Consider the following 24643-nt stretch of genomic DNA (forward strand, 5'->3'; position numbering starts at 1 on the left):
CTTATTAAATTCTCAAAACACCCCAACCTAAATATTCACCAATAAGAAAGTGCTTAAACAAGTTATAGCCCATTTCTATACATGATACAGAAATTAAAAAAGAATGAGACAGGGACTTCCCTGGTGGCACAGTGGTTAAGAATCCGCCTGCCGATGCAGGGGACATGGGTTCGAGCCCTGGTCTGGGAAGATGCCACATGCCGTGGAGCAACTAAGCCCATGCGCCACAACTACTGAGCCTGCGCTCTAGAGCCCACGAGCCACAACTACTGAAGCCCGTGTGCCACAACTACTGAAGCCTGTGTGCCACAACTACTGAAGCCCGTGTGCCTAGAGCCCGTGCTCCACAACAAGAGAAGCCACCACTCACTGCAACTAGAGAAGGCCCGCGGGCAGCAACTAAGACCCAACGCAGCCAAAAATGAATAAATTTTAAAAAAAAGAATGAGACAGTCTTACGGATATGGACATGGAAGTACCTCCAAGACATATTGAGGGGGAAAGAAAATCAAGTGACAGAAAAATAGGCTCGGTATAACCCTGTTTATGGAAACAATATGAAACAAAATATAATTAAATATTTCCTATGAACTCTTGGTCCTTCAGACTGTACTCCCAAATTTTCCTTTGCCTCTTCTCCTACTGTATTCCTGCCTCAGCCTCACACTTCAGCTCCATTACGTGGTAGCTAAACTCGAGTGGGCATTCAGTGCTATTGGATGAATGAATGAATTCCAATTTTCAAACATTTCCCCTCATCTTTATTGAGATATAATTGACCAATAAAAATTGTATATATTAAAAAAACTCTCAAAACAACCCTATGAAAAAGGGTTATTATTATGCCTCTTTTACAAATGTTCACAAATATTACAACCCTTACAAATGTAACAGCGGCTTAAACTCTTAGACGGATGAAGTAATTCAGCCAAGTCAGAATTCATACTGATGCCGAAAGCTCAGCCCTGTACACCGGTGCCAAATCGAATCTCAGAGACAGAGTTTTGGGTGAAGTAGAAAAGAACAGCTTTGTTGCTTTGCCAGGCAGAGGGGGACACACTGGGCTCCTGCCCTCAAAAACTATGTGTCCCAACCCAGGAGGATGTGATGGAGGGTTTTACAGCAGTGGTTCGAGGCTGGGATCTCCAAGATTGCGGTGTGCAGGGCCTGTACCCCTATAGTCTCAGGTGGTCGTCTCCTCACCTTGATGAGCTTCTCTGGTCCCTTTAATCTCCCCTCAGGTGGTTTCTTGGCCACTCCTCCCTTGATTGGCAACTGTTGGAATCTGCCCTTTGGAACTCAGGGAAGGTCATGGAGGCTGGAGTCTGGCCTACAAGAAACGGGGGGGGGGGGACAAAAACGCCTCCGTGAGCAGGAGCCCCACGGGGCCTCACTCGGTTTCAAAACTAACACATTGTAAATCAACTATACTCCAAAAAAATTAATTTAAAAAAAGTAATAACACATATGGAGGCCCAAATATCACCCTTATTAATAACAAAGACTAGGTCAGAGAACATATAATAACGGGAGAGCCAGTCTGGCCTGTTAACTAAACCCTAAGTTGAGACAATGCTGAACTAGGGTGCCCTCCCTATGCAGAAGGCAGCTCAGACCCAAGAGGAATGTGGGAGGAGCTGAGCTCAGCAAACCCAGTTTGTTTTTCCTAACTGTACCAATTAGATAAGTCACTTCTCCCCCTGACCAGGGACAGAAGGGATAAAAGGGTATGGAGAGACCAGACATATTACCAACTGAGTACATAAATATAGTATGTATTTGTGTATATAAAATACTAAATGATAAAACAATCCAAGGACGATCACAAAGTAGGTACCTAATTATTTGCTAAATATATAGTTTACCCTGGTGTTTCTTGAGTCTGAGTTTTTATCAAAACCTGAAGGATGTTAAGTAATTACAGACCCTCTCTAACCCCTCCCTCCCTTCAATATGCTTGGCATGAAACCAGGAATCTGATTTTAAAGCTTCCTGGGCGATTTCAGTATGCAGGTGTGGCTGAGAACCATTGACTTACAGGAGTTAGACAAGGGATCGGGAGTCTGGGAGGTCTTACTGAGGAGGAAATTGGACAGACACTGCAGGACAAGTACGATTGAGGTAGAAAGATAGCAGAGCACTCTGTATGGGGCAGAGAACAGTAAGCAGAGGACTCCAGAAATGACTGTGGCTCAAGGGTAAACTCAAGACCTTGTTCTTGAAAACCCTTATAAAATTTATGCCTGGAGAATGATCTATGCTAACACAGCAAATGACAAGACATCACAGCATGGCTTAGAGGAAAAGATCTTGGACTTTTGAGTTAGGAGACGTTGGTTCCTGGCTGTGTGACTTTGGCCCAGTCATGACATCCTTCACCCAGATATTTAAGGCTTGTTTGAAAATGTTGCAGGAAGGGAGACCCCTTCCAGGGCCCGAGAGTGGGCTCTTGCCTGACACTTGGAAAAGAACTGTCTGAGGAGACACACGTACTGACAAAGCAAAAGACTTTATTGGGAAGGGGTGCCCGGGTGGAGAGCAGCAGGGTAAGGGAGCCCAGGAGAACTGCTCTGCCACGTGGCTCACAGTCTTGGATTTTATGATAACGGGGTTAGTTTCCAGGTTGTCTCTGGTCCGTCATTCGGACTCAGGGTCCTTCCTGGTGGCCTGAGCATCTCTCAGCCAAAATGGGTTCCAGCGTGAGGGGTTTCTGGGAGGTTGGCAGGACATATCTTCTCCCCCCCTCCTCCTTTGGCACCTCCCGAATTCTTCCAGGGGAGTTTTACAAGACCTACTATGGGCTGGCATGTCCTCCCGCCTTTCGGCCCCTCCCGAGTTAGTTTCAGCAGCAGCACAGTCATTCTTTATCAGGACCTCCTGTCCTGAGACAACTCAGGCAGGCGGTTAACATCATGCCTGGCCAAGGTGGGCGGTTTTGGTCAATGGTTCCCTAACATAAAGACTGGAGTTCTTAAAGCATTCTGGGAAGGTGGTTACACAGTCTTCCCCATTTCAGGAAATAGCACGGCCATTCACCTAGAAGCTCAGGTTACAAACCTGGGAGTCATGTTTTGATTTTTTTCCCTTACCTGTCCCCATGGCTAATCCATTGGCTCACCCTGATGATTTTTCTTCCAAAACATATCCCAAATCTCTCCACTTCTCACTTACTGCATTGTTCCCTTAAGATCATTAACTACTGAAACCTATTCAAGGGCAAGCATTGCAGCCAGGCTTAGATCACCAAATGGCTTAGACCAAAAATGGCTTCTCTTATGTCAAGAAAGCTATGCCTGGTTTTCTTTCTCTAGGGACTTACACTAGGTGATTTAAGATGTGCAGCTAGGGTTGAGAAACACTACCAAGGCTTAAAGGAACAGCAAAATTTGTCTGCTCCTGGTGGCTTTTGTAAGAACAAAAGAATGCAGAAACATAGGACTGTTATCAGGCAAGAAAAGTAACAATAGCAAAGATAATAAATCAGTTGTAAACTCCCAGTTCTGTTACAATGGTAAAGATTAGCCTAAAGCACTTTCTTGAGCTGTTTTGATGAATTTAAAGCCCCTCCGGTGCTCAACCAGAAGATCAACTGGAGCCCAAGGGAGGATGAGGTTGACCTTTTCTGACCCTTGTGACTTCAGTCATCTAAAGCTTGTACTCTGTTGACCTTCCAAGCCCTTCGTGAATATGCATGTGACCTTAGTTTAAAACTTCCCCAATTTTGCTGTTCAGGAAGACACTGCTTTGGGAAAGACCCCCAGTGTTCTCCTTTCTTGCTGCAAGTAATAAATCCTTCCTTCTCCCGCTCGTTGGCTTAGTTGTGTCTTTTGGCTCAATACCCACCACGAGGTGGATCCAGTTTTCGGGTAACAGCTTCTGCACTACCCGTTCAGCTGCTCCCGTTACCTGGTACACTCTTCCTCTAGATCTTTCCATGGCTGGATCCTTCTTGTCATTATTCAGGTCTCAGACTAAATGTCACTTTCTCAGGTAGGCTTTTCCTGATACTCCCACCCCCAACCTAAACTAACACCTCTATCGGACTTCCCTGGTGGCACAGTGGTTAAGAATCAGCTTGCCAATGCAGAGGACACAGGTTCGAGCACTGGTCCTGGAAGATCCCACATGCCGTGGAGCAACTAAGCCCGTGTGCCACAACTACTGAGCCTGTGCTCTATAGCCTGCGAGCCACAACTACTGAGCCCACGTGCCACAACTACTGAAGCCCGCACGCCTAGAGTCCGTGCTCCGCAACAAGAGAAGCCACTGCAATGAGAAGTCCGCGCACCGCAATGAAGAGTAGCGCCCACTCGCCACAACTAGAGAAAGCCAGTGCAGCAACGAAAACCCAACACAGCCAAAATAAATAAATAAACAAAATAACACCCCTATCTATAGCACATTGCCCTGCTTGTTTTCATTATAGAAATTAGCAGTTCATGAGGTTTCCCTATTTAAGCTTATTGTCTGTCTTCCAACTCTAACATAAACACCTTGAGTGTAAACACATTTGTCTTATTCACTGCTGTATCCTCAGCACTTAGAACAGTGCATGGCATCTATTAGGTATTCAATGTTTGTGAATGAAAGAGAAGATACAAAGGTTTAAGATAAATTCTTCCAGTTCTCTGTTCTTTTCAACTGTTTAACTGGATTTTAATAAAATGTGCTTTATTTATGCAATAGAATTGAACTATCTCTGAAAAAAGTGTCAACGGCTTTTTTTGTAAATGTATCATAATAGCACGAGATTCATTCTCTCTTCATAGGAGCCCTGAATTAAATCTTCTGCAAAGTCATCATCCCTTAATATATTTTGATATACAGTATTTGTTCATAATACTGCTGCTTAGGGAATACAGCTCACAGAATGGAGCAGCTGGGTATGGCCAGGGTCTATTTATTAAATCAAGGCATTGCTGCTCAGATTTTGTTTGCTTGTTTTTGGAGACAAGAGTGTTACCCCAAATTTTATTTGAGCCAAATTTGAGGATTATAACCCTCAAAAGGAAGAGCATCTCCGCACAATTATATAAGTTTTTTGAGACAGAAGGCTGTACATTAAATGACGTATTATTGACAGTTTACACAATCCAGATCTGAGCAGCATCGTGGTGGGTCATGTGACCCCTTACAAGATCAAGAAGGAGTTGTCTTGATGCAAGGAGAATGTTGCTCTTCATGGTTAAGTAGGCATTTCTGCCGATGGGGAAGGTTGGGCATAATGCAGATACACAGCGCACAGTAGTGGGGAGAGAGGAGGCCAGAGAGCAGAGAAAAACTTTTGTTTAAACTTTTCCGGTCTTGCCTTAAAACATTTCTTTTTTTTTTTTTTGCCACATCTAGTGGCACGCGGGATCCTAGTTCCCCGACCAGAGATCGAACCCGTGCCCCCTGCAGCGGGGGCACGCAGTCCTACCACTGGACCGCCAGGGAAGTCCCAATAAAATATGAATTTTATTTCACACTGGGTTGGCCTCTTGGTGGGTGTTGAGCCAGAAGACACAACCAAGCCAAAGAGCGGGAGTAGGAAGCATTTATTACTTGCAGCAAGGAAGGAGAACACTGGGGGTCTTTCCCAAAGCAGTGTCTTCCTGAACAGCAAAACTGGGGAAGTTTTTAGCTAAGGGTACATGCATATTCATGAAGGGGCTTGGGAGGTCAACAGAGTCCAAGCTTTAGTTGGTTGAAGGCACAAGGGTCAGAAGAGGTCAACCTCATCCTCCCTTAAGCTCCAGTTGATCTGATGGTTGAGCACCCGAGGGGCGTTTAAATTTTTCAAAACAGCTCAAGAAAGTGCTTCAGGCTAATCTTTACCATTGTAACAGAACTGGGAGTTTACAACTGATTTATTATCTTTGCTGTTGTTACTTCTCTCGCCTGGTAAGTCTTTTGTTCCCTTAAGATTATGACTGTTCTAGGGCAGGCAACCATTGCGGCCAGGCTTACATCACAAAATGGCTTAGGCCAAAAATGGCTTCTTACCTTCTCTTTCTCTGAGGGCGCTTTACCTTACCTGCTTACAAGAGGACAGGGGAAAGGAATCAGTAGAAGAATGGAAAGGTATGGCAGGGAGCAACAGACTCACAGGAAAACATGAAGGCTATAGCTGGCTCCTTCTAAAAGTGGGATACACGGTTATCCTCTTTTCTTTGGGGGGCACCTCTTTAACGAATGAGTGTAATCTGGCGGAATTGAGGAGTTTTAATTTCAGAGTGCTTGAGATTATGACATCGTCCTGTTTCGCAGGGGTTTGTTCAAGCCAGTGCGGCAAAATCTTCACTTGTGGGTCGTCTGTCACTTGGTCTCAAGGAAGCAGCTGAATTAAATTCGTAACTCAGGCGAATTAAGGGCAAATCCATGTCCTTAAGTCCCTCGCGGGCCATTTCCGAAATACATTAGCTATAAAAACATAGAACAACATCTATTACACGGGAAATAGGGAGATTCCGTGCCTCTGGCCCCTTTCTTTGGCAGGGACGTTGGTATTTCCTCAAAAGTCCCCAGTATCCAACCTCCGCCCCCAGCAATAGGGCTAGGTTCACAGGCAACCAGTTTTTCAGTCAGCTGCCTGCCCTTTCTTCCTTCTTCGTGCTTCGTCGGTCACGGCTTTAAACAAAACGACTGTGCGTTTGAAATCACTCTGGCGCTTTGGCACAGCGCAGGACGGGCAGCCAAGGGCACGGGTTCCGAGTACAGCAGTCGGTAGACAGAGATTCTGGCTTGAGGAAAACCAAAGGAACGGGGGGAGAGGCAGGGAGAAGCAAAGCAGCTGAGTGGGAGGTGCATTCTGGGAGTTGTAGTCCCCTTGGGTGTGCCCTCCTCAAGGTTCCACCGGGCTCTGCACTTCAACTCCCAGCAGCCCCCGCGACGCAGAGGCGGCGAGCGGTGGGGGCGCTGGGTGATGAGCTGCCGCTGGGGGAGAGGGCCTGGGGCGGGTAAGCGCCGCAGACGTCGCAGGGAGACGTTATCTGCGGGCAGTGGGGGTCGAGGGACCCTCGGGCGGGCGGCGGCGAGGGCCGGGTGGCCGCCGCACGTTCCAGTGCGCGCCCTCTGTCCCCTCCACGGGCGCGCGGCGTCCGCCATGGAAGCACATCCGGCTGCCACCGGGGTCTCCGGGCGCCGCGTCCCCGGTTCCCCGGAGCGATGAGGAGGTAGGGGCGCCCCACGTTCCTCCTCCCGCCCGCGCTCAGTCGGCCGGACCGAGAAGGACCGTGGGTCTGCCGGCCGGCCGGCCGCGGTGCCGCCCCCGCGCCGCCCCTCCCCGCCTCGCCTCCTGGGGGCGCTGCCGGGCGTCCTCCGCTCATGCCGCCCCGGCGCCCTGCCGCGCCCGGCGCCGGCCGCTGAAGCCCCGGCCGCGCCGCCCGCCCGTCCGCCGGCCCGCCCGCGCCCACCGCCCAGCCGCCCGGAGCCGGCCGCCCTCCTGACCCCAAGATGTGGCACAGCGTCGGGCTGACCCTGCTAGTGTTCGTGGCCACGCTGCTGATCGTGCTGCTGCTGATGGTGTGCGGTGAGTGAGGAGTCGCGCGGGGCAGTTACACTCCGCGGTACACACGCCGGCTTGCGTCTGGTCGACTGGCTTGTTTTGTCTGGTTTAAAAGAAAAAAAGAAGGCCTGGGTGGGCAAGTGTCTTCAAATCATCTGTTTTTCACTTACCTCTCGGGAGTGAGCCCTGATCCACGACAGGCCCGCTGTCATCCAGGAGAGGGAAGAACAGCATCCAGGGCTGGGCATCTTGACTCGGGCTTAAAGCAGGTCCTGCTTCACCGGCAGGATGGCCATTCTTACCGCAGTCTGCTTAGATTTTAACCTTGGCCTGTATCCGAAGGTGAAGTGATTTGATTACTCCTTTTTCTTTTTTGACACGTTCTGACTCTGATGATAAAGCGAGGTTTCAGTACCTTCGTTTAACCAGGGGCAGGGACAGAGTTGGGTTTGAAGCACGCGTGACATTTTTTGTTTCCTTGGAGTTCAGGCTTAAACTAAATTCCAAGCAGAAATGTTGAGACGCGGCAGGACTTAGAAACACCGGCTATATTAAACTTCCAGGGTCAGGTAACCTAACTCTTAGTTCTGTAATAATGGTGCTGTTTTGTTTGGTGTGATTTTTTTTTTTCCTTCATGGAACGAGAGGACGTGAAACTTTTTTCTCAAGGTAATATTAGCGCAATTGTAGTTTTTTTTTTAACGCACAGTAACTGATAACCACAGCTCTCTTAGCCAAGTGGCTGAGCAGTTGTGAAAATTTGGTAAGTGTTTAGAACCAGATGTCAGTGAGTATTTTTTGATAATTACACTATTGAAGTAGGGGTTCAGGTTGATGCAGTAATTTGGTCAGTATTCAAAATACTATAGGGCTTATTCATTGCATGATTAATGTACTAAATGCTCAGTATCAGCCATGTTTGGAGACACTCGTGCATATACATGTATAGACATATATTTGTATTTATACACTAGTATGTATATTTTTAATTTTCTTGCTTTTATACGTGCATAGACATGTATATGTATTTGTATTTATATACCTGTATGTATATTTTTAATTTTCTTGCTTTTACTAAGGCACTAGAGTTAAAGCTTCTAACTTACAGCCTTTCTTTTCTGATGATAAAACAATTGGAAAGCCTTTCTCAGTTTCCTGCTTGTGATGTCAGGATTTTGGGCTAATTGTAGGTGTTTAAGATCCTTGAAGTAAGGAAAACCAGATCTATGTGATTTGCTTGGATGTGAGGAAGGAGGTAAACATATGCTTTCTTTTCTAACTTGAAGAAGCAAGCTACCTGGAGATAGGAATGTAACATGTAAACCATGTAACAACACCTTAGATAGAATATTTGCCAAACTTGCCTTTGGGGCCTCAAAATTCCGAATTGCTGCATACATTAGACTTGCTCTCTCCGCTCCCAATAGCTATTTGACTTAAATTTTACTCATTTTTCTAAAAGTACCCTGCCTTTGGTTTCAGAAAACATTATAGAATGAGAGGTGACCTATGGTAAGTAAAAGAATGCCTTATTTTGATTGAGATGGTCAAGACTAAGAGCTCTAAGAAGTAATCCAAGCACTTTTTTGTTGGGAGAGTGAATGATGTGATAGCTTCATGTTTTGACTAGGAGGGGCCTGGGGCTTAGGAAGAGGCGGGAAGGATCCCACCAAATTTGAGAGAGAAACTAGGGTGTTGTATTAGTGTGCTAGGCCTGTTGTAACGATGTACGACAGACGTGTAACAGCAGAAATTTATTTCCTTGTAGCCTGGAGGCTAGAAGTTGAAGATCGTTGTGTCAGCAGGGTTGATTTCCTCTGAGGCTTCTCTCCTTGGCTTGTAGATGGCGGTCTTCTCCGGGACTTTCATCTGTGTGTGTCCATGTCCTAATCTTATGTAATAAGGACACCAGTCATATTGGATTAGGGCCCCACCCTTATAAATTCATTTACCCTTAAATAACCTTTTAAAGGCCTTGTCTCCAAATATAGTTACATTGGGGATTAAAAATTGATGACACGGGTCTGCCCCAAGAAACTCATAACCTAGTTTATTTTAGAACTCTGACCGATTCTTTCACATAGTGAATTATGATTTTCAAATTTCAGGTTCCTTAGGGAGGTCTACCTTCTCCTGTCTCTGTTGATTGTACTTTCTTGCTTTTCATTCATTCTAAAAATATTTTCCACTCCCACTGTTCACTGAAACTGCCCTTGTCAAGGTTCATAACAAATGGCTTCCATATTACCAAGTCCATGGTCCCTTATGAGTTGTAATTGTATTGATACGTAACCTCTCATACTCATTCTATACAGGTGAGCATTCCTTCCATGAAGCGTTTCTCTTGGCTTTTGTACACTATACTTTCATGGTGTTCTTCCTACCATAGTGGTTAATTGTTTATCTTTTCCTGGCTTCTCATCCGCTAGAATTTAACTTTTTTTGATCACAATCTATGATAGGAAATAAATTTTCATTGCTCCCAGTACATTTGTAAGTATATATAGATAAATTACGTATATCAATTAGTTATATCCACATCTATCTACCCATTATCTCTCTTGTCTCTGAAATAAAAATTTTACAGACTAGTACTTGCCATTACTCCATGAGATGCATGCTATTTTCTATTGTATTTTTATGTTACATTACGTTATAATACAAATATATAGTATTTCTATTTTCGCCTTACTTCTGTTCTCTTACTCATCTTACCCAGTTCTAAAGATTTAAATAGTAACTGTAACTGATGACTAAAATTAAATCTACAGCTCTTATTCTTCTCCTGCACCCCAGGTTCGTGCATCAAACTTTTATTCTCAATATCTCCACTTGAGGATCTAATAACCATATCAAACTAAACACATCTAAAACAGAACTTTTGATTTCTACCATCTGTTTCTCCCTCCCTCCTCACATGTTGTCAGCAGCCAAGGACTTGGGTGTCATCCTTGGTTTTGCCCTTTCCTTTCCTTATAAATATCAACTCCATCTGGAAGTCGCGTCAGTTTTGTCTTTTTTTCTTCTAGTTTTATTGAGATGTAATTGACATACAGCTCTGTATAAATTTAAGGTGTATAACATTATAATTTGATTTACATACATCATGAAATGATTATCATAGTAAGTTTAGTGAACATCCATCATTTCATATAGATACAAGATTAAAGAAATAGAAAAAAAGTTTTTTCTTCTGGTGATGAGAACTCTCAGGACTTACTTTCTTAACAACTTTCATATAGAACATACAGCAGTGTTACTTTTATTTATCTTGTTGTACATTACATCCCTAGTACTTACTTTCCTTATAACTGGACGTTTGTACCGTCATCCAATCCCACCCCTCCTCCATCAACCACAAATCTGATCTCATTTTCTTGAGTTTGTTTGTTTTTAAGTATAATTGACCTACCACACTGTTAGTTCCTGTTACGGGACATAGTGGTTTAATATTTCTATACATTTCAAAGTGATTACCGTGAAAGTCTAGTTACGTCTGTCACTGTACAAAGATATTATGTAAATATTTTTTAATAGATTTATTTTTGTTTATAGTTTTTTTATAGATTTATTTTTATTTATTTATTTATTATTTTTGGCTGTGTTGGGTCTTCATTAAACACGGGCTTTCTCTAGTTGCGGTGAGCGGGGGCTACTCTTCGTTGTGGTGCACGGGCTTATTATCACAGTGGCTTCTCTTGTTGCGGAGCACGGGCTCTAGGTGCGCGGGCTTCAGTAGTTGTGGCATGTGGGCTCAGTAGTTGTGGCTCATGGGCTTTAGAGCACAGGCTCAGTAGTTGTGGCGCATGGGCTTAGTTGCTCTGCGGCATGTGGTATCTTCCCAGACCAGGGCTCGAACCTGTGTCCCCTGCATTGGCAGGCGGATTCTTAACCACTGTGCCACCAGGGAAGCCCTATTACATAAATCTTGATGTTATTCTCCACTCTGTACATTTCATACCTGTGACTCATTTATTTTGCAACTGAAGTTTGTACCTCTTAATCTTCCCTACCCTTTCCCCCACCTCCTCCCCTATGGCAACCACCTGTTTGTTCTCTGTATCTATGACTCTGTTTCTGTTTAGTTATGTTTGTTCAGTTGTTTTGTTTTTTAAATTCCATGTGTAAGTGAAATCATGGAGTATTTTTCTTTCTCTTTCTGACTTACTGCACTAGCATAATACCCTCTAGATCCATCCAGGTTGTCGCAAATGGCAAGATTTCATTCTCTTTTATGGCTGAGTAATATTCCATTGTATACATATACTTCATCGTCTTTATCCATTTCCATTTGCACGGAATACCTTTTTCCATCTCCTCAGTCTATGTTTGTCAGTTTTGTCTGTGGTGGTTTGAATCTGAAGATGTGGAACACATGGGTACAGAGGGCTGACTGTATTTTATGTGTTTGTTTCTCCCAGTTAGGGCGTAAGCTCAGTGAAGACAGGGACCTTCTTTGGCTTGTTCACCGCTCTATTCCTGGATCCTAGAGAGTAGAAGCATGTAGAAGGCCCTCATACATTTGAAGAAGAAATGAAGACAGATTCCTCAATATAAATTATTAAATTTCTATTACAAATACAGTCTTAAATGTGGTACAAACCAAGGCTATCTCAAGGTGGATAACCCTTGTATTACTCAATAAAATACACTTAATGAACTGTTATGTTCAGGTGCTGTGATGGAGGTCATGAGTGTCCAAAAATTAATAAAGCGTAATCCCTAGTATACTTTCTTAAATGTTTGGTAGAATTAATTTAGGCCAGGACTTTGGGGAAACCTTTTAACTGCAATTCAGTATCTTTCATTTGGGCTAATATTAGGCTATTCCAGTTACTTGTTTCTTCTTGAGTGAGCTTTTGTAGTAGTTTGTGTCTTTCAAGCACTATGTCTATTTAATCTGAATTAATGTTCTCTCATTATCGTTTAATATCTGTAGGATCTGTGGTGATGTCTTCTCTTTCATTCTTGATATTGTTTGTGTTCTTTTCTCTTGTTTATCACTCTGGCTAGAGGTTTATAAATTTTATTGATCTCAAAGAATCTGGTTTTTGGTTTTATTGATTTTTTAATTTCTTTACTTGTCCATATTTTATTTCATTGACTTAATGCTTATATCTTTAGTTTCTTCTACTTATTTTGATTTTAGTTTGCACTTCTTCTAGTTTCTTATGGTGGAAGCTTAGATTATTGATTTTAGACCCTTCTTATTAAAAAAAATAGCTATTTGATGATATAAATTTCTTTCCAGGTATTACTTTTGATTTTTTTAAAAAAAACTTTATTTGGTTCAAAATATTTTTTAGTTTCACTTGTGATTTCTCTTTTGAACCATGACTTATTTAGGACATTTTCCCCCCATATATCATTTTCTAGTTTAATTTTGTTATGGTGAGAAAAGTGTATCAAGTTTAGGAAGGTTTACACTTAATGAGACGAATTAATGGTCTGTTTTGGTGGATGTTCTGCCTATACTTGAAAAGAATGTTTATTCTGCTGTTACTGAGTGGAATGTTCTGTACATGTCAGGTCAACTTGGTTGATAACCTTGTTCAATATCAATGTTGTCAATAACATCGTTCAGCAGGTCTTTTTATCAGCTACTCTGTTACATAGTAGAAATCTTAAGAGCTCTGAAATGGATCAATTGGTGAAAGTCATTAACCACTTAAATTTATGGTACTTTTGGTGTGTGTTGGGGGTTGGGGTTGGAGGATGGAAGTTGAATGGTTTGTTTGGACTACCTACTCTGTGCCAGATACTCTTCTAAGACATAGAGGACATAGTGGAAACCATAGATAAACCATAAATTTTCTTTCCTTAAGAAACTCATGTCTTGGGGGGATGACAGTTAGTTATTAAGACAATGAAGGATGGAAGTGAGCATGAAATGCTAAAGCAGCCACCCAAGAGAGTACTCTACTGAAGAGATAGTACAGTAGAAAGACGCAAAAATTATGTGTTCATGATGCTTAAAAAGCTCAGTGGCAGTGGTAGTAACGTCTTGTCTGTGGAGTTTGCCCTGGAGAGGAAGAGATTGGAGCCTAAGAGATGGTAACAATGGATAACATTTGATGAGTGTTTATTATGTGCGGGCATTCTTTTTAGGTTCCACACATTAATTCTTTTTATTACCACATTGACTCTGAAAGTGGGTGCTGTTGTCTCTATTTTATAGATGAGGAAACTGAGGCACATAGAGGTTAACTTGCCCAAATTTCGAGTGAGCTGTTGAGTTAGGATTCATGGCCAAGCAGTGTGGCTCCAGTGTGCCTCTGAGTTATAAGAAGTTGTGGTGGTAATCCAGTTGACAGATAATAAGGATTTGACGTAGGATAGAGAATGGCACTAGGAATATAACGAAGGAAACAGATGGGAGAGGGTTTATTAAGGTAGAATCTATAGCACTGAAGTAAAGCAGGGTAGGGCTGAAATACGCTCTTTCCCACCTGAGAGATGGGGAAAGGATACAACACCCATTACAGAAATGTGAACATCCGGAGAAGGAGCTGTTGAACGAGTATACTTTTTAAAGATGTCTTCAAGCCAGAGGTAGAGATTCCTTCCTGGGGTTTAAGAAAGGTAGAAAGTATGGATGAAAAATTTGGTCATCCTCTATAATAGGGGTAATATTTGGATCTATGGGAGTGTTGTGATCACTGGAAGGAGAGGAAAATAAAAAGAGGAGAGGTTTTAAAGGGAACTTTAAATCTGTCTTCCATTTACTGGGTAACAGGGTTTTGGGTGTGGAGGTATTTCGGTTCCACGTTGTGTTGGGTCAGTGATGGTTTCTCCGGGGGCTTGTCTGCTGGGGCCGCCCAGTGTGTCTTTACAGAAGGATGTGCAGTAGAGGGAGCTTGGTGGGAAGGGTTGGAGAGCATGATTCTGTTTTCACTTTGCCTGTGTCTTGGCCTTGGACATATTACTTAGCAGTGAACCTTAGCTGCCTTCTGTGTAAACGGAAAATAAGGTTATAGGATTGAAGGTGGAAAAGAGCTTTATACAAATCAAGATCGGTATTGAGCCAGTCAGTTAACCACTTAGATATCATCATGAAGGTGGGATTAACTCCATGGGAGGAATGATTCCACAAAGATAAGAATTTTTTGTTCTACTGCACCTGGGCTTTTTGAACTAAAAAGATCTTGGGTAGGAAATCATATTCTCATTCCCTAATTAGTGTTTTGTGTTTTAGCCATACTTTCACTATGAAAATATGAGAAATTTGATACACTTATTGAATTCATTGCTGTTTTGCCCAGCTAGCCCTTTTCAATGGTTATGAGTCACTTTGAGCCTTCGATTTCTTATCTAGAAAATGGGGATAATGATTCCTAGTCTCACTAATTCAGAGGGCTAATGAGAGGATTAAATGAGATGTCGAATGTAAAGCATTTCATGAACTGAGAACTCTGTGATTACTACTGTCCCCTGGGTTTGTGGTGTGTTGACAGTGATGGTCCGTCGTTCAAGTTCATCTGCCATTGCTACCCTTCTGCTGCCAGCACATTTATCTTGCATAGAAAAACAATATACGGTATGTTTCATGAGATCCGTCCTGTGAACTAATGCTTAGTTACTGGCACACACAAGTTGAGTGCTTATTTGCTTATCCCAGGACACACACCCTTTGTTGCCGGCCAGTTTTTCTGACTCACAGACTTGCCTTTTAAACTATGAAAAACTGCAATACTTGTTTTAACAATTAGTGTAAATTTTTGACTAAGTACATATAATTGTGGACAGTCCTTCTCCCTGCCCCCTCCACCCCCTCCTTTCTGCTATTCCTCTGTCCCTCCCTCCCATTTTTCTCTTACAATCTCAGGATAAGGTATAAGACCCACGCCCCACAGAATAAGAGTAGGTAAGGAGTTTCTCGTGTCTGCATATCAGGTTTGGGTGGGAGGAATTGTAGGAGCTGTACTTTTTTTTTTTCCACCCCGGTACGGTGGGCCTCTCACTGTTGTGGCCTCTCACGTTGCGGAGCACAGGCTCCGGATGCGCAGGCTCAGCGGCCATGGCTCACGGGCCCAGCCGCTCCGCGGCATGTGGGATCTTCCCGGACCGGGGCACGAACCTGTGTCCCCTGCATCGGCAGGCGGACTCTCAACCACTGCGCCACCAGGGAAGCCCGATCATTTGATTTTTGACAAAGATACCAAGACAATTTAATGGAGGGAAGAACAATCTTTTCAACAAAGAGTTCTGGAACAGCTTGGTATCCACGTGCAAAAGGATTAATTTGGATCTCTCTCTCACACCAAAGTTAACCAAAATCGATCAAAGACCTAGTGTAACAGCTAAAACTAAAACTCTTAGAAGCACGCATAGGCATACATCTTCATAATTTTGGGTTAGTCAGCGGTTCCCTAGATATGACACCAAAAGCACAAGCAACAAAAGAAAACAAGATAAATTGGATTTCCTCAAAGAATAAATGATAAATTAGGCTCCATCATAATTAAAAACTATTGTACTTCAAAGAACATTATCAAGACAGTGAAAAGACAGCCCACAGAATGGGAAAAAAATGTTTTGCAGATCATATATCTGATAAGTGTCTGGTATCAAGAATATATAAAGAACCCTTACAACTTAAAGAGACAAACAACCTGATTAAAAAGTAGGCAGAGGAATTTAATAGACATTTCTCCAAAGAAGATTTACAGATTGCCAATAAACACAAGAAAATGATGTTTAACATATTTAGTCATTAGGGAAATGCCATAATAAAAGCCACAATGATAAACCACTTCACACCCACTAGGATGACTGTAATAAAAAAGGCGGGCAATGAAAAGTCTTGGTGAGGATGTAGAGAAGTTGAGAACCTCTTACCATGCTGATGGGAGTGTAAAATGGCACAGCTGCTTTGGACAAGACTAGCAATTTCACAAATGGTTACGCATAAGTTACCATATGACGCAGCAATTCTACCCCTAGGTATAGTGGACCATGGAACAACATGGGTTTGAACTGTGTGGGTCCACTTAACATGCGGATTTCTTTCACTAAAGACACACTGCAGTCCACTGCATGATCTGAGGTTGAATCCTTGGATGTGGAACTGTGGATATGGAGGGTGGATTGTAAAGTTTCAGGTGGATTTTCAGCTGTGGGGAGGGTCTAACCCCTGTCTTGTTCGAAGGTCTGTTGTATACCCAAGAGAAATGAAAACATGTCAGTGCAAAAACTTGTGCAGTTGGTCATTGCAGCCAAAAAGTGGAAACTGCCCGGGTCTGTTAATTGGTAAATGGTTAAAACTAAATGTGATGTGTCTTTACAATGGAATATTATTCAACAATAAAAAGGAATAATGTGATACCTGCAACAACGTGTTTGATGAACCTTGAAAATATATGCTAAGTGTAAGAAGCCAGGCACACGAGACCATGTACTGTGATTCCGTCTGTATGCCACGCTCCGAATACACAAATCCAGAGACAGGAGAGTACATTAATGGTTCCCAGGGGCTGGGGAGGGAGGAACTGGGGAGGGGACTGCTAATGGGTATGGGGTTTCTTTGGGGGTCGATGAAAATGTTTTAGAGTTTGATAATGGTGATGGCGGCACAACCTTGTTAATATCCTAAAAACCATTGACTTGTACATTTTAAAATGATGAATTTTATGATAGGTGAACTGTATCTCAATAAAAAAGGTAATCAACAACAAAGGAGAAGTCACCCCAGATCCCACTGCCCAGGGACAGCCACAGCTCCTGTCGATTGAGCAGTTTACCAAATGTGGACCTAGGCACCTAAGCCCTTTATTTATTTATTCCTCACAGTGGCTTTATCAGTCTTCTGTCAGGCCTGGGCCCCCTGACCCCTCCAGTGCTCTTCCCTCTACCTCGCTGTGCCTATTTTTACAAAGAATTTTGAGTGAAGAGAGAGCTTGCTGATTTGGAGTATCGTTAAAATACTGTTTTATAGAGTTAGGTGCTTTCCTCACACAGTTGACTAAAATATATTTGTGGTGTGGTTCAGTTAGCACTCAGCACTCAAGCTTAAAGGAAGTCAAAAACTTGAGAAAAGGGTTAAATCTCTGAGGTTAGGTTTTTAGTACCAAGGATTTTATGTTCATCTTTCCCCCCAGAGATTATAAGAAAGAAACAAGTAAAATTAGAAACTTCCTTAAGTGGCCATTCATCTCGGCCTTTGTAATGCTGGAGTAGAAAAGCTGGTTGGATTTTGTCTCCATAAAATGCTAGTCATCAGAATATGCTATGGTCCATTGCTTTTCTATGAAACTAGAGAGTTTTAAAGTAGAAGGCATTGAGAATACACGCTAGCATGGAAAACTGTTAGCAGTGGTTAGTTTTGTTTATGAAGTACTCTTTAACATTTCAGAGCAACCAGTCATGGCTTCAGGAGTTTTATCTCCTGTGTTCTCCTTTATTGACTGTTAGTTCTATATTAGTGGACGTCTAAAACTTAAAACTCCTTGCAAAAACAAGTAAAACTTGGTTAGTAATTTTTTTTTTTTTAGGAGAGTTATTCAGACTTTTTAATGGCTTTGACATGAAAACACTGTATTTTTTAAAATCTTGAATTTAAGATACTGGTGCTCTGGCTTTTCATCTTCCATTGTGTAATTAAAGAAAATTTATTAATTTTATGTGAAAGTTTATTATTTCTAGAAACTTCCTGAATAGTTTGGTCCTGAGAAGTTTTTACCAAAGTGCAGGTGATTTAGTAAATCCTGCCACTTACTGTCTTGCTTTCTGATTGAAGCATACTTGTTTTTAGTAAATACTGGCATTGAGGTGTGAATGTCCAGGTAAATAGCGAGGTGTATTCTTTCTTCCCCAGAAAAATGCTCTCAAAAAGTTGAGTTTAATACAATAAACACTCTACTTAGGTATCATAATCTCATTATAAATTGAATGTAGATGGACCAAGCTTGAATTCTCAATTCCATAAAGGCAGAAACTGTTTTTGCCATTCTGTAGAATCCCAGAGTTTTTCTTTATGCCGTGTCCATAGTAAATGCTTGATAAATGTTTGTTATATAAATTGTAATCACATATACGTTTAAATTACACATACTATTTCGTAACACACACACCCCACACACAATTAACTGAAATGTTCCCAACTGATAATACTGTGTGTCATAATTTCTCTTAATGTTTTTATCTCTCTTTAGGTTGGTATTTTGTTTGGCATCTTTTTTTATCAAAATTCAAGTTTCTTCGGGAACTGGTGGGAGACACAGGATCTCAGGAGGGAGATCATGAACCTTCAGGGTCTGAAACAGAAGAAGATGCTTCATCATCTCCACACAGGATCAGATCTGCTCGCCAAAGGAGGGTACCTGTTGATGAAGGCCACTGACCTGAGCCGTGGTCCTCTGATAGTGAATGACAAAGGACACTGGGAGTCTCTCTCTGTAATGACTTGGCTTTGCAATCTGCTAAAAGATTGAAGAACATTCATTCTTGGATCTTAAGTCCAATTCAAAAAAAGATTTACATGTAAGCCATATGAAAATAAAGGGAATTACAACCAAATTGGACCATTGCAGATTTCATCGTAAAGATAATTTTTGCTTATATACTTCTACATATATACTTATTCTTTGACTCTTGGGCTTATCTTCTTGCACTGGTGTTAATCTGGTAAATATTACAGGCTTGAAAAACCATATTTTATTAATATTAGTTCTATGTTGTACTTTTTTTTCCCCCACATTATACCTTGTCTGAAATCGGGATGCATTTTATGATTACTGTCAACCAGGCAGTAGTCATGGTGCAATTATCCTCGCCTGTGCCTGTGTGGACTTAAGGTTTGTCCTGTTGTTGGTATCAAATGTGTCAGGTTTAATTGGCTTTTAAAAATGTCTTCAAAAAGATTACACTATGATTCGGCATTGAAACGAAAAGTTATCGTGTATGCAGAAAAGCATGGAAACAGAGCAGCAGGGTGTACGTTCGATATTAGTGAAGCAAATATCCGTCGCTGGAGGAATGACCGAAATTCCATATTTTCTTGTAAAGCAACAACAAAATGCTTTACGGGACCTAAGAAAGGAAGATACCCACAAGTAGACGAAGCTGTGCTACATTTTGTCAGTGAGACACGTGCAAAAGGACTGCCTGTCACACGCCAGGCGATGCAGCTGAAGGCAGGAGAAATTGCCAAAACCCTTGGAATAGATGAAACAAAATTCAAAGCAACAAGAGGCTGGTGTGATCGATTCATGCATCGAGCAGGACTTCGTTAAGGCGTCAAACATCATTTTGTCCAGCGCTTCCTGCTGATATTAAACCGCAGGCAGTGCTGGAGTGCTGTATTAAGAGATGCTGCATTGCCGGCACTCTTGATGATGCCAAGGGTGCTGTGGTCTGGGAGAATGCAGACACTGATGGCTGTGATTTGAGTGATTCAGAGGAGTTAGACTCAAGGCTATGAAGTTATAGTCATAACTTAACCAACTTATTTCATCATACACTTTCTTTACGTATGCACAAGATTGACGCGATAAAGATCTGTTTTAACTCTAAAAGCTGTTTGAGTAAATTAAAAAAGTAGACATTCTACAGGATACACAAGCATTGTGTCATAGTTTAATTGCCTATGTGTTTTCTTAGTGATACATGTGGTGCGTCTTACAACTGATGGCATCTTAGGTTAGGAAAAAAAGTAGTCTGTAAATTTATTTTTCTTTCTAGGATAGCAATTATTTATTGGGGACCTTAATTCTGACTCTTAGAATGTTGTTAAAATAGTTATCCTCTGTGAGATACATTTTGGAGCACCCTATTCAAGATTTTAGACTAGTAACTTGGGAATCTAGGCCCTATCCTCTACTTTAGGAAGAGTAGGATTAGTTACTCCTTTTGTATGGGAGGACTTCATGCTCAAGGCATGTGTTGTGGAGAAAATGCTTCTTCACAAACAGCAATTCAGTGACAAGACCTCAGAGGTACTGGGTATTGAGGAAAAAATAGAGAGTGGGTGAAAATGCCTGCTTTACTGTAAAATGATTCTTGCCAGGTTCCCACGTTTGTCTTCACTGAACTTTGGACTGCCTGTTGCCTGGGAAAGGGAGATGTGGATTAAAGAACCTTCCTGTTCAGTGCTGCCTGCTTTATACAAGCATGAAGTGCGAAGCCAAGTTATTTTATTAATCCAAGTTCTTTTTACGTTTTAAACCTTTGTTTCTCAAGAACTAGTCATTACAGAATATCACCTCTATTTTATGATGGTGTGTAATTTTGTTTGATACCTCATACTTCATGCTGATAGTTTCGTTTGTTTATTAACAGTTCATCTGCTCTGCCCTAAGGTGGTGAACACCTCTGCTGTCATTGTAGCCCTTTGGATGTACTAAAAGGGAATTTACAGAGTATAACTTTACTTTTAAGTATTTGCTAAGGAGAGGTCCCTAGCAGCTGAGAGTGGGGCACAGTCTTTGTCTTTATTTCCTTAGTGGATGCAGTTTTCTGTTTTTATGTGACTATATTGATTAACAAAACAGTGACACAAGTTTCAAGCATTAATTTGAATGCTTCATACTAGCTAAATATCACATTAAAATGCTCATCAGTTAGAAAGAACGTTAATGCTTCTTGGTGCTGGGAGGATATTTGAATTAGATCTTTTGCAGTCTGATATTTGGAGCTGTGGATTCCGCTTTGTATGGGTACCTTAGGTTTAGGTAATGGTTGCTGACACACTTTAAGTAGCTGGTAAACTTCCTCTTGTGTCAGTATTAAGAATGATGGCCGATATAACCCCTAAAATCTGCAAGGGTCATCCACAAATTAATCCCTGAAAGATGTACATGTTGGTATTATTTATTAATATTTATGCTTTTATGGATGTCTTTTAAAAATAGAATTGTGTGAAATGTTCTGCTTAACTTGCTTGGGAAATATAACCAAAGCATATTAATAGCTCACACTCTACCGTGTTTTAACTCTTAGGAAAGTGAAATCACTGCTGCCAATATGAGAATTCTACAAACGAATTCCTTTGTTTAAAACGTTTTTTTCCCCCCAGTACACTCGCCATAGTACATATTTCTAAGGCCACTGAGAGAGGCAGGAGAAATAGTTGTTAACACAGAAATATTTGTGTGATATAGTGTTTTTGTTCTTTTTCCTGTTTTAGTGCTTTTGTAGCTGAACTTACAGAACTCATCGTAAGTGCGTTTTCAGTTTCTTAGTAGGAGACGGAGTAGCCTGTGGTCAGTTTTAAAGTTTAGAGGGTCCTGAGCATTAAAGACACAAGTATTAGTCTCGTTTGAATCCTCACAAACAGTGATGGCGAACAAGGACGTCATCGTTTGAGGATTAATTCTAAAATGAGGATTCTGGTGGGTGCTTTTCCTTCCCAACCAACCATTTCCAAATCTTTTTCTTCTTTTGCTTCTGAAACTTTTGTGAAGATTGCCTGTATCAAATTTATTGGTAGCATTGCTCTGATTTCAAGGCCAAAAAACGCTAAATATTTGTGTGACATTGTTAAATAAGGTTTTTAATATTTACATAAAGCTAAAAATAGAATTCATCCAGTGGATTTTTGTAGTGATGTTTTCATGGTGGAAACATAAATACGTCATTTTGTGGTGGATAGCCAATTTATAGACATGCTGACCCATTTCTTCAGGTGTTATCAGATTTAAAAACAACTTCGAACTGTTATTTTGCTGAAAGTTGGGAATATGTTAAGTAACGGATTCACAAAATAGGGCATTTTAAACCAAACTGTGTTGAAAGGTTTGAAAGTAGTGCATTTTTACTTTTAAGAGCAACAGTTTTTGAAATTATTTTAAGTCAACAATGCAGTATTTTTTAAAGTCAGTTTTTCTTAAAAGGTATGTTTTAATGTGACATGTAACCAATGTAACTTTAGCTTTTGACTGGTAAACTTCAAGTGCTTTTATATTTCAGGTTGACTTTAAAAAGCCAATGAGCAGTACTCAGAGGTTATGGATCCTTAAGCAATTAATGGAATAGTATTTTGTTATGGAGTCTAGGATTATTGTCTGCCTTTAAAGTATTCTATAGTTTTTAACTTAAAGCATAAAGAGTAACATTTTATCTTATATTAATTTAAAAAGTTGCATTTTGCATTTGTTACTATACATGTGTCGCCCGTTTTATGACCAGTGTTTACCCCTCTAAGTCAGTTCTATGCATAACCATTCACCAAATACTGCTGCTCTGGTTTCTTAGAGGAAACATTCTGTGCTATGCTATGATATATTGTCATCTTGCTGCTTGACAAATAGGTTTATAAGGAATTAGAACTGTGTGTGTTAATAGTACCTTTGTATAACGAGATGTAAAATTAGAGATGAGTCTGTGTAAACGATTATTCACTGTTTTAGAACTGGTCAACACTATATCTAAAGCTTCTGTGGTTTGTATGATGCTTCACTTTACACAGAATAAATTAAAATGAAAACAGAAGTTGTGTTTGTTTCATTGATAAAGAATAAGAACCATGAAGGGTACCTTGGACATGAGGGATTGGAAACGAGCCACTTTTACCAGTGGTTCACCCTTCACCTCCTTTGTCAAACTCTAAACATCTATAAGAATTAAGACAACATCTCAGTAGTATTCCTAGTGCCATGAAAGTAGTTGACTTGGAACCTAAGGGCACGTAGCATTAGAGCTCATTTACACTTCAAGTTTAGCCTTTTTTCTTCTCACGCTTTATCCAGTACCTTCAAGATTGTTTTGCAAATCTGTTTACCATAGATCATGTCTCACATTTTGTTAGTATTAACCACCAGGAAGACTGAGTGAGGGAATGGACCAAAGCCAAGTGAAAAGATGGAGGGATGCCTTGGAACCCATTTGCAATAGGAAACCATGAATTGCAGTGGCTGAGTGCCAAGTACTGATTTTTCTTCTGCAGTGCTCGGCTGCCAAGAATGTAGAATGGAAAAAGTGGACCGTGTCAGGGTCAGGCTTTGTCAGGTAGGAGTGTCCAAAGGGCACGGTCACTTGAGATTGCCGGAGACTGGCCGTGGGGTTTGGGCTGGGTTGCGAGAGAAGTCGGATCAGTAAGGCACTGATAAATGGGGCGAATGGAAAGGAATAGAGACCGAAGATAATAAAATGCATGTGCCGTAATGTATATAGTGGATAGAATAGGAAGTTTGGGGTGGAGATTAGGACTTTAGAGGTGAAGCAACCGTAGCAAAGGGGAATCAGAACTGTGACACGTTCTAGGGTGTCATGTGCATTGTCATCATGGCCACTAATAGTTCTGCATCGTGGCTGGAGTTGGGATGGAGAAGACGACCATGACCTGGAGGACCAGGTCGGGGACTTGGAGGACTGACCTTAAGGTCGGGGATGTCAGGTGGCCCTTAAAAGGAGGAAGGAGTTTCCTGAAAATGAAAGAGGAGCTGTGAGAATGCTTTCTCTTCATCCTGTCCCCCGGCACCTCTCCAAGCCAGCACGTGATTGTTACATACAATTAAGTACTTTGGTTATAAAAATGATGCTGTTTATGGAGAACTTGGCTGGGGATGGGGGAGGAGAAAGGAGTTGAGGACAACAAAAGCTTCTCTAAGAATCTTAGGGCGGAGTAGGAGTTCTCCAGGGTTCTGGACAGGAGAAAGGGCAGGTGCCAAGTCAGAGTTGAGGGAAGATGCCTTGTTTGGAGAACCGTAGGTAGTTGATTATTCCTGGAATGGAGAGTGATTATGGGGTGCAACGTTTTGAAACTGGAGAAGTAGGAAAGATCTAGGTCATCAAAGATCTTGTATGCAATGTCAACGGCTTTGTTTAACGTACTAAGTGCTGGCTGTTCTTGCAGGCACCTGGACAAAGTACAGATGGCTTAGGAAGCTCATGCTGACTGCCCCGAGGAGGTCTCCTTTGGAGACACAATGGAAACAGGGTGATAGAAAGCTAGTGGCAGGCTTGAAAGGAGTGACAGCCATGGGAAGTTTGAGGACATGAAGAATCCACAGGGCTTGAGACTGGGTTGTGAAGGCAAGTGACGGAGAAGTGAAGGATGATTTCAACATTTGAGATGGACAACGCTGAGGGAAGTGTATGGAAGAAGTAGGCTTGAGGCTGGTTGAAGGGACATGGAAGATGAGAGTCCAGTTTGGGGCATACATATTTGTATTTGAGGTGCTTACAGGCCACTGGGTGGACAGAAATACTAAACAGTTGTGA

The 24643-nt window shown here is 41.8% G+C and overlaps 1 protein-coding gene across 1 annotated transcript; it reads left to right on the forward strand.

Moving 5' to 3' along the window:
* Positions 1-7409: 7409 nt before the first annotated feature.
* On the forward strand, positions 7410-22886 carry SMIM13 (small integral membrane protein 13). Its single transcript, XM_082664375.1, has 2 exons — positions 7410-7510; positions 18637-22886. The coding sequence occupies exons 1-2, from the start codon at positions 7435-7437 to the stop codon at positions 18822-18824; spliced, it is 264 nt and encodes an 87-aa protein (XP_082520501.1). The 5' UTR covers positions 7410-7434; the 3' UTR covers positions 18825-22886.
* The last annotated feature ends 1757 nt before the right edge of the window (positions 22887-24643 follow it).

The sequence above is a fragment of the Grampus griseus genome, assembly GCF_964374135.1.
Source record: "Grampus griseus genome assembly, chromosome: 10".
Classification (NCBI taxonomy): Eukaryota; Metazoa; Chordata; class Mammalia; order Artiodactyla; family Delphinidae; genus Grampus; species Grampus griseus.

What these genes read in the sequence shown, in the direction of transcription:
- SMIM13 (XM_082664375.1), top strand. Translation starts at nt 7,435, where the DNA reads ATGTGGCACAGCGTCGGGCTGACCCTGCTAGTGTTCGTGGCCACGCTG. An exon ending in GCTGCTGCTGATGGTGTGCG is followed by an intron (nt 7,511 to 18,636) that starts GTGAGTGAGGAG and finishes ATCTCTCTTTAG; the next exon opens with GTTGGTATTTTGTTTGGCAT.